This window comes from Neodiprion virginianus, chromosome 2 (assembly GCF_021901495.1).
Source record: "Neodiprion virginianus isolate iyNeoVirg1 chromosome 2, iyNeoVirg1.1, whole genome shotgun sequence".
NCBI classification, from domain to species: Eukaryota; Metazoa; Arthropoda; class Insecta; order Hymenoptera; family Diprionidae; genus Neodiprion; species Neodiprion virginianus.
Genome location: NC_060878.1, coordinates 6,525,756 through 6,545,351, shown reverse-complemented (window position 1 = coordinate 6,545,351; position 19,596 = coordinate 6,525,756). Strand labels below are relative to the sequence as shown.

Below are 19,596 nucleotides of genomic sequence, written 5' to 3'. Positions count from 1 at the left end.
GTTTGAAATTATCGTTTTCATACCTTGTTTTATGTAATTGGGAATCGGCTATGAACAACACGTAGGTATTCAAATTATTTAATATGCAAGGATGATCGTAGCGATGACGATGAAGAAAATAAATCAAACACGTACGTTGAACGGAATCGAGAAATTCATGACGCCTCCGTTGATTTGGCGTGAATGAAAGCTCGTTGGCCTCAGATACGTGTGTATGCGCATTGTCAGATGTTGAAACTAGGAGCTAATTGCAAGTTCAAATTGCATTAAGCAATACAATGCACGGACGTTCTAATAGACTCGGAGACAAGCGGTGTCAGTAATCTTCAACCTCTGTCCGTCTCTCTCGTTTCCCTGTGCATCACGACGCTTCTTTAACAATTAGCGAACGAATGTATCGGCAGCTCCTTTCTTCCGCATTTACGTAGCTGTACTCACGGAAGAAACGTCAACCTGTGCAAAATGAACATTTTACCGTGCGTTAAATAATAACGACAAACAAATCGGCATGCGTGTACAATCGTGACCGATAAACTCTGCCGTAATAAAGATTCCAAGTATAAGATTACAACGCGTTATTTATTCCTTGACAAACATGTGACGCTTTGCGCACAGCTTACGAGGCATTTATCACGTGATAAGTAAATTGCACAACTGTGCGCACAGTTCGAGAGCCCTTAAAATTGCCCGTTTGAGTTTCTGGTTTCAATGATGTGACTGAATTTCGCTGAACGAAATTTGAAATCTGAACCTCGGAAACAGTATCGTTAATATTTTCAGACCGTTTTTGATTAAAATTTTGGTCGGGTCCTCCCTTAATAACAGCAGCCGATTAGAACAATCGAAAAGCAATTTTCACACGAATTACGAGACGTGTTAAAATTTAAAAGCGAGGAATAACTGATAATGAGTCTGAACGTGTCGCGATTATTATACTGGCATGCGGACCACTGAGAAATACCGAATAAACAGACAGAAGAAACTCCGCGAAAGAAGAGAAAGAAGAAACGAGAAGAAAAATAAAAAATAAAAATGAAAATTCTCCAAGAGACGCGTAGACGCGATGCCTCGGCGCCGATCTCCCGGTGATCGCCTCCTACTGATCTCGATCCGGAGCCACTTGAAGCCTGAACGTGAAAAGAAACCAGTCAGGAATTTTTCACAGAGTCGAGGTGGTGCAGGTGACAAGAAGCTACTCGGAGAAGGATAAGAATCACGCTTTGTTAGGATACCAAGCGCAAATCTTGGCAGGGACATGAATACCGGGGTCAAAATGATTCTTCACCGCAAAATCCATACGAAAATGATGAAAAATAATCTGATTTGATTGAAGATAAATTATGAAATATTGTAAAATCGTTCGTTCATTATTTTTCCAAACATTCAACCTCTTTCACTGAAAGACGTGAGTTTTTTTCATCGCGCGGTATCTCCATATTTTATTTTCTCAAATATCCGTATCTTGAGAGTTACTGACAATGAGTCAATTTTCAGCTCACCATGTTGAAAATTCAATGAGTTGTTTTCTGAATTTCTTTTTCATATTCAAAATTTCCTGCTGCTAAAAACAATTAACTTGCCTTGAAATGTCATATTTAAAGAGTGTGACAGAATTTTTTCAAGTTATTTCAAACATCATCTCGGTTTCTACGCAATGCACTCGATGCAGTCTTCGTTACTTGCGATTCACACCCTAGAGGCGTAAAAATTCGTCATTTGTTTTGAGAGGTGAGATCGCAGAATGTCGTTGAGAATGATTCAGAGCAAGGTTGAGGAAGAGAAGGTACAACTGCAGGCTTTTAGCTCGTAGATCGTAGATTTCTTCCTCCGGTTTCTGAACGACTTCCTGAATGTCGTTGCCGACAAGCGCCGGCGCCACCCAGTCGTTTTCATTTTGTCCAGTTATTTATAGGTGCGGTGTATAAAAGATGGGCTTATAATTGCCGAGTAATCAAAGAACCACGAGTTGTAAAGGTACCGGAGCTCCAAGAGTACCCACCGTTGCTGCTAATTGGAAAATACTTGTGGTATCGGGACTCGGTGCTGGTTGGCTTGGACTGTCATGACTTCGCACAGTCTATGACCTGAGACCACAGTCATGCGCCATAGGCTTGATATTGACATTGAAATTGCAGGTTTGAAGTGACTTAAAAGTTTTTCATTGTTATTTCGAAACGACGAGAATGTTTTTCCATTCTTACTTTCAAGTTACACGTACAATACGCATACATTACACACGGTTGACCTTGACCGAAAGGCAATTCAGCTAAACATTTACAGCTTGCGAACAAATATACGTACGCATCTCTTCGCGTTGAAGACATAAATTACTCTCCTCTGACTCAGTGTGTATATATATATATGCATTATTAATGACACGTTCATATCCGCCATTAAACAAACCTCCGAAGATGATGAAACACGGCATGTATGCGTATGGACATGCCAAATATCGTTGCATGGAATTCAACGTTCCGTGCGGTTTCCTTTTTTCATTTTTCAGAGCGTGACTTGTTACGGTTGTAACAATATTTTTCAAAACAACACTATTGTACAGTTCAACAGCGCGCACCGTTTTTTCTTTCTTTTTTAATTTTTCTTCCCTCGCGGGCTCTCCGATTGACGTAGATACGCGAAAGAGCTTTTACCCGTTGCTCATCGGTCCGATAATGACAAGCGTAAAAGTTTATCTCGACGAACGTCAGCCTTTTGTCTCGGACATTATTCCGAGACACGTACCTTGCATTGATTTATGCCAGTGTAAGAATACCTCCGGAATTTTTTCGCAAACGCTTCGGTGTCTGAACTCTACGTGAGGTGTCAATAACACCAAGCGCAAACTGTGCTACTACTCCGTTACTCGTCCAGGTCTTCTCTACTACGATTTATCGCTGTTTCTCTAACGGAAGAAGATGCGAATACGTAGCTATCAGTAGACTTCGACTTACGATCGTCTGGTCCAACAGTCTACCATCGCAACTCTTCGGACTTCCGGTCATAAAACATGAGCTTTGAACGTATATTCTTACGTTTGTTTTTAGCACTGTTTGATCATCAATGATGAAGTAAATTCGTAAGGAACATTGGGAACCAGAGTGGGTCATTAACGAGTACAAAACGTTTCGCAATGCGGTTGATCGGCTAGAATATGATTGAAATTTACGAATGCTCGGCACACTCGAAGGGCTTGGCTAAGGTTGCAATCGAGGGGAAATCCTTCGACGATCGGGCACGAAAAGCAGTCAACCTCACACGACACTGTAATTCACATGTATTTCTCTATCTCGCCGCGTATGATCGATTGTGTAATTATTCTTTATTTGGGACAAGTTACATATCACTGGCTCACATCGGTGCGAAACGAAACTTCGTTGCGATATTACCGCAGCTTAATTTGCGTCGGTCATACTTGGTGTCCCTAATTTTTATACACAAGCTCAAAAATATATGCCATATCGTTTCGTCGTACGAGAAATTTGATATTTCTACCAAACGTTGCGATTCTAGAAACTAATTAATAATTGCACAAGCAGAAACTTGACATTTGCGCTGCGCGTTATTTCCAACAGCTTCGTGTGTGTGTGTGTGTGTGTGTCTGTGGGTAAAACGATGACAGGTATAAAAATTTTTTTCTCAAGTCATTACCCTACCATTAAAGTTGTTGCAAAATCAATTCTCCGTTCGCATTGTACGTTATTTTTGCTCGGTGGTAAAAAAACGAAGACGGGGTCGAGTGCTTGTCTACGTATACATACTATATTACACGTGATTTGCATTGACGCAGATTTGTCCATATATGCTCCATGCGTAGGTAATACACCGTTTGCATCATATCATCTCGAGGTGATTTCATTCGTCTCTAATTCTCTGATCGCGTCCTGAGCAACAATTTAGAGCTACGAAAATTTGGATTTTTTAAAGCTGCGACGGAATAATTTCATGATCTCGAGTGACTTGGATATGGAGGCTGTGCTTTCCTGTCGCGGATATTATCACAGATAGTTGTGTCCGAGTGCAGTTTCCGAGTATTTCAGGTTCTCGGTAATGCCTCGCAAGAAGAATTCACATTTTAAGCCTGGGGTTTTTCCCCCTTCCACTTCCTCCCCCCTGACCGTCTTCTTTGCAAAGAAATTTTCAATAGATTTCCAAGACTCGTTCGTTACACCGTCATGGTCAACGGTACAGAGACGAGAGTCTTGTACCCTTGCGCCTTTATCCGCCGGTCAAACCTGTACCTGACTAACGATAAACTTTGTCACTGGACTCAAGCCGAAGGTCTTGTCGGGTAGAAGAAAGTCGGCATTAACCAACGGGGAGGAACTATTTCTACGTCGTTTTTCAACCGGCAAATTCTACCGCGCTTAGTCGAATTCCGATCAGTGATCCCGGAGTGATCGGTAGCGATAAATTAAAACTGATCGAGGTGGACTGCGATCTGATCAGATTATATTATCCTCTCGCTTTTTCGATGGGGAAAAAGTTTGGCAGTCGATTTTCAGCGTGAAAAAATTCCCACAAACTTTTGATTAGAGTTTAAAAACGAAGAGGAGAATTCAAAAATTTTTTTCGGGCTAAAACTGGCACTTACAGTATTTTTTGATTCTACATTTCAAATATCGAATACCACATTCTTGGACGATCTACGTTAAACGAAAGAAAATTTTCAAGGATTTACTCGGCAGAAATTGTCGCGTGTCTGTCAAAAGATTGCCAATCGATGTATTGCGGATAAACGAAACTGCGGAAATGTCTTTCCTTGACTCCGTTGACCGTTGCATGATATTTATATACCGTTACGAAAAGTTTATACAACGTTTAGTTGGCAATCGAATGTTTGCACAGTCTCACTTTCTACAAGCTAATTTTATCATAGTGTCGGCGTAGAAAAATTTCAATCAGACTAATTAACCGGAGCATCTTGTTATGGTGATTTTCTACCGCTGCCAGAACGGCGTGTCACCATCGTTTCCAATTCCATAAGAAGACAGATGTAAATGCTTGATCTAGTTTCTTGCAGAGTTGGCGCACGATTCGTTGCTACACGCGCGAAGAGAACTCCGACCACGTTTTATTCCGATCGGGAGAATTGCGACAAGCCGCGTTATCGGTGAACATATAAGAAACAAGAAACGCGATGGGGGAAAATCTTCGAAAAAAGAAACAGTAACTGTTATACATGCCTTGGCAAGAAATTTGAATCGTGTGTAACAAACTTTGTACCAAGGAATGAGAATAATAAGTAAGTGACATTGTTAGTGTTGTAAATTTTTATTCGCAATAGAATTCTCTATGGGAGATATTTATAAATTCATAAACATTGGCTCGTATTCTACTTCGCCGTTCGCTTCGTCGGTTTTTACTTTCTCGATTTTTCGCAACCAATTTTCATGGTTCGGAACGCTTTTTATTGTGATATGAAAAACGTAGCGTTGCGCAAATGTTCTAATGTTCAAATCGAATATTCTTAAGAGTTCGCGTTCGAAATTGCAGAATTTATAAAACTCCCTCACGATGTAACGTCGTGGTTATTACTAATTCCCATTTATGCACATAATGGATTCACCAAACGAGTTTGCGATTATAAGTGTCTATGCAAAGAAGCAACAAGCAACAAGCCTACGAGTGTTTTTCCTACAAATGTACAGTCGTTTTTTCTTCTTGTTATTTTTCAATCAGTTCCAGTCTGCTAGCAACGCGACGAACATTGCCAAGACGCATTCACGACTGATAAATAAACACTTGCTAAGAGATTTTGGCAAATTGGTAATGGCTCACTATACATAGTGGAAAAATTACACAAGACGTGTCGTGGCGCCAAAATATATGAAAAATATTCCAGATCTGTAATATCTTCGTTTGGCATATCTGTGAATGAATATGCGATACTCCACGAGACATATCAGCCGGTGTAACGAGTTCCAGGAGCTAATTAGTCTAGAAATTGATTAAGGAACGACGGAGTGGCGAAACAAAATAAAGCTCCTGGAAATTGGGAAATTTCGACAGAAAATAATCTCCAATAAAATTCTTTATTTTACATTTTACACGCGGCAGAGTTTCAAGCCAAAGTTCGACGGTTGGGTTATGCAGATTTTTCAGTTCTTCATTATCTCCGATCCTCGAGTCTCTCAAGCTGTTTGATAAACGTCAAATGTAGTCACCGACGGTGCGATTGTTTTACAGCGAATAAAGAAACGTGGTAATTGCGAGGAATGAAGCTGTTGTATCAGAGTGACAATAAAGTGGGTATAATTACAGAAACGATCGAGGTACATCGCGGTTCGTTCTCCACACCTGAATAACAACGTCGCGTGCAGTCGTAGACCGAAGCAGCAATGCTGCTGCAAGTACAAATCGGCATCGGCACGATGCTCCAACATGTGGATAGTTTAGGATACCCACATAACACGGTGTGCTGGAGCTTTTCGTTTTTTTAGAATTGGATAGAAATCAAGAGTAATTTATGCGCAACGAGGAAACCGTCGCAGTGCCGCATGTAATGTATGAAGTTAGCATAAATTCAGTAACTTTCTAAAAGAGGCCCAGAAAGGCTCCTCCACGTGTTAGACGTGAACTCTGACAGACTTAACCGCCTAGACAACGAATAACTTGTCTCTACGATGATGAGCCAGTTGCGATGACTATATTTTACTTGGAACACTCAGCGTGTCTACTGCAAATCAAAACACCATATGGTCGTCTTCGGAAGAACATCCTCGTGTCGAAATCAAAGTTCATTCCATGATCTATCGATTGTTAAATTCTACAGTAACGAGCCAAGTCTAAAAGAACTGGAATATTGGACAGCGCTTCGACTGTTATTGTACTATCGGTATTCCGAAAGCGATACTAAGTCGGTGAAAATTTTCTCAGTCTGTCTTCTTTTCGCTTCAGAAGTAACCGAAAACCAGAGAGTTCACGACTGGGTTGAGTTTAAACGAAAAAATTAGCAGTCAGTAGTTTATAACACTTGTTATTAAAAGTTCTGATCCTTCGTAATGGAGTTGTCGTCCACCTTGTCTCAAATATTATGCATAACAGGTTTAAAACGCATGCACCATGTCCTCAATTTGTCTTAAATTTGATCCATAGTAATCGATCGTCTTCACTTGATACGGTATGAATGACAGTAGATGATGAAACGGTAAATACTTTCTTTGCAATATTCGATATTATCAAGTCAATCAAATCATGTCTGACAATGATCCCTGCAACCTCTTCATATAAATACGTGATCATGTTCCGCCCCGCATTAAACATATTTTCTCCAATTGTGTTCCAGGTCTGATGATGGAATCGGAGAAAAAGATATTCGAAATGATGAACAAAAAGGCAGCGATGTCCAAGTACTGGATGCCCCTCGTCTGGGCGACCAATATCATCAACAGGGCCCGGAAAGAGGCTCTTATTACCAGCGACCAGGTCGTCCAAACTCTCCTTGTCGAGCTTAGCGACATTCGTAAGCGACTGGGAGCCCTAATCGGTTACGACACAGTCTGCGTGCCGCTGGTTTACACTCAGGTGAGATTCCTCCTCTGTTTAGCTGGTCAGAGTGGATTAATAACATTGCATCAGAAACTTGTAAATGGAAAATCAATTTTTCACAATAGTTGCATCACAGGCACGAGGCACGTAAATCGTGCCAGCTCTTCGATTAGCAAAAAAAATGAAAAGAAAAAACCTGCTTTAGTGATGAGGTGAAATATAGGAACGGCTTGTATCCACCTTAATTGCACAACTTCACGTCGGTGAGGGCAAGGTGCGTAGTTTGCATAGCTGTGAGGCGGTTCTGCACTTGGAAATCTATACGCCGTTACGTCACCCGTGGCACGTATTTAAATGCTGATAAGAAGCCTCTCGCGTCTTTGGGAGAAACAAAAATATTGAGAAAATACGGCGAGTATGAATTTGGAGAAGACGTTTTAGCCAACGAATAACAGCTTAGGTTTGCTTTTGGGAGAACTTACGCGGAAGCGGTTGCCAGCAATTAAGTCTGCATTCGGTATCGTTGAAAAGCTTTTTGTAATCAGTTCCACGTCAACGCTTCTCTTTCAATCCTCCGAATATATGTCCGTTCCTACTTCGCTCGTGTCGTGCCTTCTAAAATACCGATTCAATTGGAGATACTCCAAAACTTTACCGATCCATTGATACCCATACGATGAAAGTGATGAATGATCGGAAGACTTCTCGTCGAGCTGTGAATATCCGCACATCAACGTGTGGAGATAATATTAATGATTCCTGAGATTCGTAGTAATGGGTGTGTACCAAAAAAATTCTTCAATGCCAATGGATTAACAATGTCAATTGAAATACCGATGAAAGCTGTTAGAAACCGGATGAGGAGGTAGAGGTTCCCAACGATAAATGCCGATCATGTCCGATCAATTTTGTCCTGACTTTATTCTTCGAAATACGGCGAATATAACTCTTGGACGATATGGTTTCTTACATGTAAACGGCATCCTCGTGTCACCTTCTACAAATGCGCAGTACCTAGTACCTAGTATATAAATTAAGCGTTGTATCTACGTAGGAACACGAGTTTCAGCCGAAGACTCTGAGGTCCCGGAAACATATATTTTGCATTTATAATTACCTGCACCGTAACACAATGCGCATTACGCAATCTAATTGCTCATCAAGCGGACTCGCCTTGTATTACAGAAATCTTTTAATTAACCGGAGTTCTGCCGTTGTTTTCTCACTCCAGCTTCCACAAAATCGGTGTTTCGCATTCGTTCAGCTGTCTTCAAGTTCTAGTCAAGGCGAAATAGATCCGAATTAAAAGTATTAGGAAAAAAGAAATTCTACTCATCGACGGCATATGGGGAACTTTTATGAAATACTTTCCTTTTTCTTGATTCGTTGATCCAACTCCATTTCCGACATACGAGGCCATAATTCGATGTAGAATTTTCCGCTCTACGCAATGGTCAAGTAGTTCATCATCTACCGATAGAAGTTTTTCAGGAAAACGTAAGAAAAAAAAACATCAAATTTGCTGTTTTCATAAAACACTAGCTATGCAGCTCAAAAAAGGACTTCAGATTTCAGTTCCTGAGGGTCGAAAATCCGTGTAAACAAAAAGGCAGCCACATCCCTAATATTTTTAATTCCGACCTATTTTTACCGGATTATTCGGCCTTCCTTTCCGCACTCACAACGGTCCTCCAGTCCTTTCCGTCTATTCCCGAATCGTCGAATTTCTTTACCGCCATTCGCCGCCTCATGGCAAATTTACAAAGTGTTTACACGCGCTTGTAGCGACATGCTGACCGCGTACGCGACCCGCTTGTCGAGTCCATAGTCCGGGGTCTTGGATCCACCCGCAGGAAGTCACGCGCACCTCCTAGAGGCGCGTGATCGTGTCGCCCTGGTAAATGCCGCGGCTTTCTTACGACGCCTTAGAGGCTTCGGTCAAACCCTACGGGAGTCTCCGAACATGATGCCAAGGATTCCGCGCGGTCCTCAAGTTCGTTGGCTCGATGTCAAAGTCGGTCGTAAAAATAGCAAAAGGACGGATCGCGGGAAGGAGAGAGAAAAACGGGAGTTGGATGAAGAAAGCAAAGGGAACTTGTATGCACTGCTCGACTCCTTGACATTTTTGAGAAAATTCTGATCTTATTGTTAGAGTGTTGAAATAGTTCAATAGCATTTATCGTGAACCTTCCACGCTGTCAGAAAGATCTAACTAAACATAACGTCCCAGCAGGTTCATCTTATATTTGTGGTAATTTTCGCATTCTTATATTAGAGAATATGACACAAATTTTTTCATTTTTAACATTTAAGATGTCATGTCAACATTTGATTTCTAGTTTCTACTTAATAATACGTTAAAAAATGGTTTAATCGACCCAAAAATTTTAGTCGACTTGCTGGGACATTTTTTTTCAACCGTGTACTGATCGAGACTGGCTTCGTTTACTTCGTACACCTTTGTAACCCTTATAATTCAGTCGCTTTTCAAATAAACATCCCTATAACGATTCGCTGTAATACTTCTGCCGGTTCGTTGGCGAAAAACGACCTTCGATATTTGTCGGGGTATTAATGCGATCGAGAAGGAATCGCGAAGGTCTTTCTCTCAATCTAAGGCTATGATACGTGACGTGTTGAATTAATGATAATTTTATCGCGGCTGGACTGAAACGTGGTCGTTACGCTATATATAGAAAGCTCTACACTGCAAATGTATTCGCCAATTTAACGAACGTTTATGCAACGTCGATTATGATACAGGAAGTGCGTCTATATGGAAATATTGAAACACTTTAGATGAAAAGAAGCGAATCGCTGGTTGTACAGTTGAACCAAAAATCAGCCGAGGAAATTATCTGGTTTGCTAATCCGGCCACATCTCGATTGGACAAGCGATATTCGATCGGCTCAAGAATAAACGGTTCTAAAAATTTCACTTCATCAAACTCTGAAAACAATTTGTAATTGGCTTCGACCACTTCTATGATCGACCAACCGTGGTCTATTCCACAAGTCGATCGTGGCGAAACTCATTTCGTACTATCGAGTCGCGAACTCTCTGCTAACAATTGATTTTTTGCCACATCGATGATGACGACGATCATGACGATCAAGGATATGTCCAAGATGAGGCTTCTGATTGAATTGATTCACACATGTGCCCGATAAATCTATTGTCCGGCGTGTGAGAGGTTCCGTTTTACCAACCATCGATCCGACGATATCGCATCTGTCCAAACTGGCCTCTTCCAATAAATCACTTCGATCCAACCGTAGGTCGATCTAAACTTCGCAACGCGACTTAGAAGGCACCACTAGCTGTACGTGTCTATGGCTTCCCGAACTCCAAATATAGAGTTCAAACGGCTAATTGACTTCGTAGCGTTACCATTGTAGAAGTTGCGTTGATAATAATCGCGCTGGGAATGATTTGAACTTGAAGTTCAGGGCAGTTCAATCACACGTCTGTATAGCTTTTTGCGTCACGATGGTTGAACGTCATGGATTTGACTAATTTTAGGCGAATAAACCGAGGCGAGAAGACGGAGCGAGCTTCTTCGACACGGGGAAAATAGGAGAAAGGAAAAAGAGGAATGACACGTCAGTTTTACCGTCTTCTTGGAAGGCTGGAGTGTTTCGCGTTCAGGAAGCTTCGATACTTCCGCCATCCTTGAGCCTTGAGCCTTGCCGAGAACATCTTACGTTAATGACCGAACCTCGTCGTATCTTATGCATGCAAACTTTAAACACTCGATAAATTAATGTGAAAATTAGCTACGTCCTCGTGAGTTAAATATAGCAATTGTTATGAGTATCTACTTACAATGAAAACTGCGGCACTTCCATGTAAGATTTGAATCAAGTGACGTCTTTGCGGTGAAAACAAATCGATTCCATTATGTACTGTTAAATTCCAAAGCGAGCTCATTGCTACTTGGAAACTTTGACTTCTTAAAATTCTTATAAGCATTGACAAAAAATCAATTCTGCAAACAGTGTAGCAAGATGAAGAACTACTCCACAAACCTATAAATTTTCAGAAATCATTTTCTTCGGTTACTTATACGCGTTGTTTCAAACATCCACTTCATAGGACTTTCGCTTTTGGAGATGGCAGTTAAAAATTTGACACTACAATACATTACTGTCAACCCCATGACTACCTTATTTTGCATCCGACTTTGAAATCGGTGAAAATCAGAGTGCCGAGTGCACAAACGATTCGTAAAGATTCTCATTTGCGAATCGCGGTTTAATTTTACGCTACCGTAAAAAGGAGCATTACCAAGGACTCGAAACATCCTTCTCCTAACTAAGCATGCTTACTCGTCCAATGAATGGTCTTAACGGGAGCACAGCGATTTCCTGTTAAGATTCGATTCAATGTTCGACGTATGATTATAAGGTGGTAACAATCTACCGGTTTCTGGTGCCCTTGGGCACCGCCTCGATACTCTCGGGTCCTTGATACACGTGATTAAAGTTATACGGAACCATATGTCGAACAGTTATCCGCCCGACGGGCAAGTCAGGTGATCTCTAAGCTCCCGAATAACATTTGGGTCTCGGCAAGTGTAACATTTTTTACGCACGCTTCGAGTTCCGAATGGAATATTCTGATCAGAAATACCGTGACTCTAAAGCTCATCAGAAATCCGATCGAGACGCAATTCGTAAACCCTGAGGCATCCAACCAAAGCTGGAAGTTTCCTCGCCATTTTTTAATATTACAATTAAGGACGCTTTGTTTTTTTCTTATCGTTTCTCGGAACGATTACAGTGTACGTTCAATGGATAATTGGCTGATTGAGCCGAGCAAATGACTATACACAATGCTTGTGTAAAGATTCCGTAAAGATCAATCAATCGCGGCGAATTTATCGAACAAATATTCGTTCGATCGGTAAACACGAGCCGAATGATTAGAAGTTATAGACGCAGTTTGTCTTCGCGTGCAATAAATATACTATTTACGATGGTCGTAAAAGGTCAAGGGAATTCTTTCAATGCCTTCACGCTTTAACCGGAAGGCCTTTGACCTCGCGTGGTCAAACTCTATTTGAATTTAATTATTCACGATCACATGGTACTCTATATATTGATCTTCACATGCTATATTATAATACGCGCAAAGGTCTCATGGACGAAACCAGAAGTCAATTAATGTCCGATTGTCCGTGTCGGTCAATATACTTCGCAGTCCATTTAACCTCCGCAATTGTCGTCCACTTGCAGATTTAATTTTCGATTTAGAAATATATCATCTAAAGCATATGCGATAAAAAAAAATAAACACACGTCGCCTAAATCTGTTGGGCAAAATTTTTTTTTACAAATAAGAGTTGCTTAAATTTTTTACTTACTTTGACCGAAACTTGATGTAGCAAGTTGCTTTTCGATTTGGGTGTTGAATCTTACTGGTAAAATGGAAAAATTGTTCTTCTCCCTCTGTCGGTAGAGTGTTTTTTCTTTCTAATGGGTCTTTAAAATTTTTATATTAAAAACGATGCAACAGACTTATCCATAGTTATTTTTTACCGTGGTTACGATTAATAATGACTAAATTTTTTTCACTTACAGGTGGTTACTCTATCGCTGTACGCGTACTTTTTTGCGGCGCTTCTGGGTCGTCAGTTTATACCAAGAGCCGAAGGAAGCGGTGGAAAATACGAAGAGCCTGACATGTACTTTCCGTTCTTCACCGCGCTGCAGGTATAACCGTATAGATTGTTTATATTCTTTGTTCGCAAAATTGATACTGCAGCTGTTTTAAAAATTCAGTAAACATGTGTTAAAAAGAAAGAAAGAAAGAAAAAAAGACTGTTCTACGTATTTGAAAAAATAACAATTAAAAACCAAATTCACAGTTCTGCTTCTACGTGGGATGGCTTAAAGTTGCCGAAGTCCTGATAAATCCTTTTGGCGAGGACGATGACGACATCGAGCTGAACTGGCTGATAGATCGACACATAAAGGTATAATTCACTTTATTTGTTTCGTTCTGATACAGCATGAGGGGAAAATATCAGTTAGAACCGAGACGTACGTTGATAGAATCCAAGTACCGATGCATCGTGTATACGCTCCTTTTCCACACGTAAAAAACCAGGCAAGCGGATTCAATAACCGGAAGTGCCAATGGCTATTTCTTAAATGGCAATTGGTAATTGGCGAGCATAGTTCGATCGCTTCCTCGGCGTAGGAGAATTAACGATTCATTTCGACCGTCTTACACGTTATGCGTCGCAATTTGTATTACAATACTCGTTGCGAAAAATGTATGGGTGTAATTGTAAGGCTATGTAGAAGGTGCATGATTACGATGTTTTACGTCTACACGAGCGAATTACAGGCACAATTTGCAACTAAACACGCGACGAGGATAAAACACACTTGTACTTACGTACCTACATACCTACATCGTGTATGCATACATCTTATTATAATTAATGGCCGAAAGATCAGGCGATCATCGGTGTTCACGTGTGTAATAGACAATCGGTAAATAATTATGCTGATTCTACTTATAAACATTGCTTTCCCCCCCCATATCGTCAAGTTATTTTTTTTTTTCCTCCTCTTCGGCTTATTCTCGCGCGTTTAATCTTTCATACGTGTATTGTACGGGTAGAAAGGAAACGCAGAATCACGATTGTGTCCTTCACTTCCGGTGACCTTGACAGCGATCTTTCATCTCGGTATCTCACGTGCAAACACGTTAAAGCCTGTATGGCGAACACACGATCGCATGGCATTAGCAGGAGCCAATATTTTCGAAGCATAAATAAGCCGACGTTGAAGCGTGGAATTATAATATGCGAATGAAGAAGGAATTTTAACAATATGTTAAACATCGAAGAGATCGGGTATAATGAAGGAGCTTTTTCTATCCGTGTAATACTTTGCGGAATTACGTTCAAAAACTCGGTCACTGTGATGTCATCTATATCGTTGACTCCTGCGTTAAGAGTAAATAAATTTAACGGATACAATTATGTAACAGAATACAGACACTGGTTTCATAATTTATCGACTCGTACAAGCTTAGCATCTTCGTTTCGCACGTGACTGAATTTATTTCTCATATCCCCTCTTAAACTAATTAGCATTGTAATCGACAAAAAAACACAAAAACTAGCGAAATCAGGATTTCCTTCATATCAGGCTTAACGATTCACCACGTGATATGTCATAAAGGAAGAAAAGGAACAGATTTTACAAGAACGTGCTGTTCTCTCTATCATTACAACTCTATTTGTATGCTAATTTCTACTAGTGGCGCTGATACAGAGATTCAGCGTCAAATTGCTAACTCTTTCAGGACCAAGAAATAAATTTTTTATGCTTATGAAATAGTAAAGGAACAAAAATTTATTCACACAATCAGAGGCTTTGCTGAAAGTCCCGTTGAGTCGATATTAGAATCGGGAAACCTGAGCCTTTTTCGAACATTGTTTCACTTTGTTAGCTTGTTATCATGTTTAACTAATAAAATTAATCACAATATTGTTTATCACACCGTTCGTGTCAGTTTCAAAATAACATTTGCCTGCATTTGTGTTCTTCAATCGGTCGAAAGCTGCGATGCTTAGTTGATCGGAACAGTTTAGCTAAACGGTAAATTTTTTTTTAATGTTAAAAATTTCACGAACCGCGAGTCTTAGACGCAACTGTATCGAATATCATTCGTCACCAGAGATTAATTGTAACGAGAAAAAAAAAAATCATTGTTGAAAACCTGAAAAACCTGGCAACATGAGGGTATTTAAAAGGGGTCATCAATATATAGTGTTAATAAGTTGAACATTTCAGGTTTCAGTAACTTACTAGAACTGATAAAACGTTAGGGAGAACTAGGTTTTAGGTCCTGGTATTTTTTCCCGAAAATTTGTGGTCACCCTGTTTCATGATCGACCTGCTAATGGCAACACCTGTTTTTTTCCCAGGCGGGGTACATGATAGTGGACGAGATGCACGAAGAGCATCCGGAGCTTTTGAAGGACCAGTATTGGGACGACGTAGTGCCGAAGGACCTGCCATACACAGTGGCGAGCGAGCAGTACAGGAGAGAGGAGCCGAAGGGTTCGGCGGAGCTTTACAAAATTAAGGAGAGCGACGCCCTTTACGCGAACGTGCTCCTGGGTACGGACGACCACAACCATAGTCAGCACCGCAAAAGCGCACAGGACGAGGTCTTCGCCGACTACGTGAGTACAGAATTCGTGTATCCAGGTGCGAGCGAGATATCGGACAAGGCCCGAGACTAGATGACCAAGTTTCTTAAATCTGACTGAAATGTAGAGAATTATTCGAATTTGCTCGATCAAAGTTCAAGGATAACGACATTCTTCGTTCGACTCCCACCAACGGCCGAGTTTCATTTTTAACAGACCAGCGATCAACTCGTTGTTCAATCTGATCAAAACCCATTTCCGAGTCCTCTTATTGCGACACGTTCAATGTAATTTAATGTTTCTTGATTGATACGCTGTCACCGTTTCATCAACTTCACTTTCTGAACCTGATCGTTTTCTCATCGACACAGGAAAGCGTTGACACGCCGCTCGTCGAGAGGAGAAAAAATTGGCTTCAGCGTCAAATAACGAGGATGGGCTCCGTGAGAAGCTCTTCGACGACCTACAGCAGTGGAGGTGGTTTCTTTTCCCGTAACAGGCACAACAGCGTTTACAGTAGTCCAGAGGCTGGCGGCCTCCCGCAGGCCACCAACCCTAACCAGAAGATGTCCTTGTACGACCGTTTTGTGGGCCAGAAAAGTGTTCGGAGTCAGCGTATGGGACGTCAAGGTAAATCCACTTCTCCTTAACACGGTCGAGACTTCGGCGATGAATCTTCTCTTCTTACAAGGAAGGTATCCCAGGTCGATATCTCCGATCTGATTTCTTTTGTAATATGTTATAGCAGACTAAAAACTAAGTGATACGTATTTTTCTTTATCTACCATTAAATGGCATGTCAAGGGGCGGTTTTGCAGTTTTTGTTTTTGTTTTTTTTTTCATAGAGAAAATTACATTTTTCATTTCTCGTTATGAGAAAACTTTTTCGGTTGGATTGGTTAAAAAGTATTATGTTCTTGTGGGTGAAACTACCAAATCGCCCCTTTACATGCCCTACTTTGAAGGGTGGTTTCCCTCCCTGAAACTGTTTAATGGTGGATGAAAAAAATAGATGTTGCTTAGTTTTTAGTCTACTATAACATATCGCAAAAGAAATCAAATCGGAAGGATCGACCTGGGATACTTTCCTGGTCAGTGTTCTGTCAGTTCCGACTTTGGAGTTGGGGCTTTTGTTTTGTCGGCAGAAGTATAACTTGGAGGTGTATGATTTTTTATGTCATCCATGTAAGAGATGCTGCAACAAAATTTCGGAATTCTGTATAAATAATGAAAAAAAAAAAAATTTAACTTGACGTTCCTAATTCGAACATCCGAGTGACCTGAACGCGTGTACCGACTTCAAAACATTTCGAACGACTTCATTTGAGGATGCGCAATTGAACATGATTTCGAATTTATTCATACATGGCTATATGAAATACCTGAAATCTAAAAATTCAATAATGCACAATTGAATTCAATTGATGGTTTCTCGGATTTCTCCGATTCGTAGTATCCTTCAAACCACGATTCTGTTTGATACTAAAAAAGCTTATAATCCAAAGTCTTCCGTCCACAATTGGAAAAAAAAAAATAAAATTAACAAACCCCACTTTTTTCAAAACCGAATAAAACGCGTTAGAAAAAGAAATGAAGAAAAAGAAAACACGCGGAATAATTTGCAATTTCAGGAACGCTGACGAAATTGAACTCGATTCCAGTTTCTCTGAAAAACCGTCCGCGTATCCCGACGCCAGACGTGACGAAGGAAGTGGTGGACAGAGAGCAGCGTCTCGCGCTGTCGGCGAGCAACGCGGCCAACATCGGTGCCGGAGTCGTGGGAGTGATGCACCAGCTTCCGGCTAACGGTCACTACCCAGCGGACCTTCCGGTGGTCCAGGTGGTGTTGTCGCCGATCCAGGAATCGGAGGGTAGCCCGAAGGGCGCGGGCGGGAAGCCGGGAACGGCTGCGCTGGCGCAGGCGGTCCTTTCGCCGACGTTGACGAGCGCCGGTCTTGTGACGCCGGTCGCCCTGACGCCGGTGACGGTGAGTCAGCTGACGCAGCTGGGTTTCGTCACAACGACGTCGTCGCCGACGCTCCGTGTTGCGCAGCAGCCGGGAGGCGTGCAGGCAACTTTAACGGAGGTGAACTCGAGCGAAGAAGAATCGGGGAGCAGCAGGAACGGCAGCATCGCTGGTCGCGAGGATCGGTCGACGCCTCTGATCGGTGAGCGGCGCTGCAGTCCGACGGCGAGTCACGGAAGTTCTCCGGCTTTCGACTGCTTTACCGACCGATCGCCGATTCTAATGAGTCCGGACAAACTGAGCGGTTATATCGTCACCGACGTCGTCGACGGACGCGGCAGACGATCGGCTTCGCTTCCCGGTCCCCCTGTACCCCAGCCGAGGGAGGATCGTAGCATGTCGCTGCCCCATTCGCCCGGCATGCGTCATCACCTTTACGCCACTCAGGTTAGCCCCGTTGCCGCCGATCGGCTACTTCCGGTTCAGACGGAGATACGCCATCGCGCCGGAAGCTTCAGCAGGGATCCACCGAAACCGCCCCCGGAATTGCCGAGGAAAATTAGCACCGCTTCGAACCCCAACAACTCGTCGAGCTCTAATGGTAATAATTCTTCAAACCAGACCGGTAATGCTCAGGTTCCCGGCAGCAAGAGAGGCGAGGTCTACGTTTGATATGCATATTATAACCAAGTGTGTTACGAGGACCGTTCAGTCTGTAATTTAGATGATAAGTTATTAAATTATTGACAGTCTTTTTGTAATTATTATTATCATTGATTTTGTTGTTATTAATATTATTATTATTATTTGAGGGACGAATCTCTTAGCGTTAGATTATGCGACGGACGGAGGAATTTATACATTTAATATCGATCACGCTCGAGCTCTGTGTAAATATCGAAATCCTAATTTATATATTATGTGTAATACGTTGTATAACGCGCGATCGGCATGAACTGCTTTATGTGTTGTTTTTTATTTTCATTTTTTTTTCTTTCGATTCGTCCCAAATCAATTAGACGGCTATACCTTTTGACGATGGACAGTATTGTCGCAATGTGGGAAGTACGTTCATATAGGTATATATATATGTATATGTAACAATCATATGTATATGGATTATAACGTGCAGCGCGTGCAACGACGTCATGATATTATTATGTGATATGAATTTTATAGTTATATTATACACATATATGTATATGTATATGTATACAATGTTGATTATACATACAAAATAATAATGATTGCGTTTCAAAACGTCATTAACGCGAAACGAAAATTATTTTTCTTTGTACATTGCACTATTACATACATGCATATTATTATACATATAGGAATAAACGAGATATTATATATGTATAAATTATTTATAGTTTTATATGTCATATAATATTGTCATTGCATATGTGGAACGGATATATCGCGCTCAAGAACGCGAGCTTATTAAATAACTCTCGCGAATCAAATCGACTGGTATATAATGTATATTGTAAGTATATGGAGATGCATGAAATGTAATTCACGGCTACACGTGCAGTCGATTTGCAGCGTTTGATACTTTGATTGTAAATATTTTCTAAGAACGGTATCAAACGTCAAACAAAAAAAAAAAAAAGACAAAGTATATAGTTTCTCGACATTTTGCCATATGTATATGTATATGTTTATTGTATACCTGCTCAAAGTATACGAAAGAAATAACGAAATCTGAGACGAGATCGATATTGACGATTTTGAAATCAGTATATTTGAAAGGAAATTGTTCATCGATGCCTACCGATTTGAGAGGGATTCATGCTAATTATATTCCAGCTATGTATGATAAACTTGTATTCGATCCTAATTTTCAACTGATAATGAAACTCGAAAAATTCAAAATCAATATCTCGGTTTATAATATTGTAGGTATGCGTCAAACGAATTATTAATAAAGTATACAATTTATAATGCAAATATTCAGGATGA

The 19,596-nt window shown here is 40.9% G+C and overlaps 1 protein-coding gene and 1 long non-coding RNA gene across 3 annotated transcripts in view; one reads left to right on the top strand and one right to left on the bottom strand.

Moving 5' to 3' along the window:
- Positions 1–19,278, top strand: part of LOC124297309 (uncharacterized) — a 71,195-nt gene extending 51,917 nt beyond the window's left edge. The window contains exons 6-11 of one of the 2 annotated variants that reach the window (XM_046748210.1): positions 7,283–7,521; positions 13,069–13,200; positions 13,356–13,463; positions 15,435–15,695; positions 16,034–16,292; positions 17,324–19,278. In XM_046748210.1, the coding sequence (XP_046604166.1) occupies positions 7,283–7,521; positions 13,069–13,200; positions 13,356–13,463; positions 15,435–15,695; positions 16,034–16,292; positions 17,324–18,300 (1,976 nt within the window). In that variant the 3' untranslated portion in view covers positions 18,301–19,278. Of the gene's footprint in view, positions 1–7,282; positions 7,522–13,068; positions 13,201–13,355; positions 13,464–15,434; positions 15,696–16,033; positions 16,293–17,293 lie in introns of both variants that reach the window. The other variant, XM_046748209.1, reaches the window with a different exon arrangement.
- Positions 7,411–8,413, bottom strand: LOC124297310 (uncharacterized). Its single transcript, XR_006906573.1, has 3 exons — positions 7,968–8,413; positions 7,726–7,863; positions 7,411–7,543 (listed from the first exon to the last, which is right to left on the bottom strand). It is a non-coding gene; the product is annotated as an uncharacterized LOC124297310 (long non-coding RNA).
- Positions 19,279–19,596: the final 318 nt, after the last annotated feature.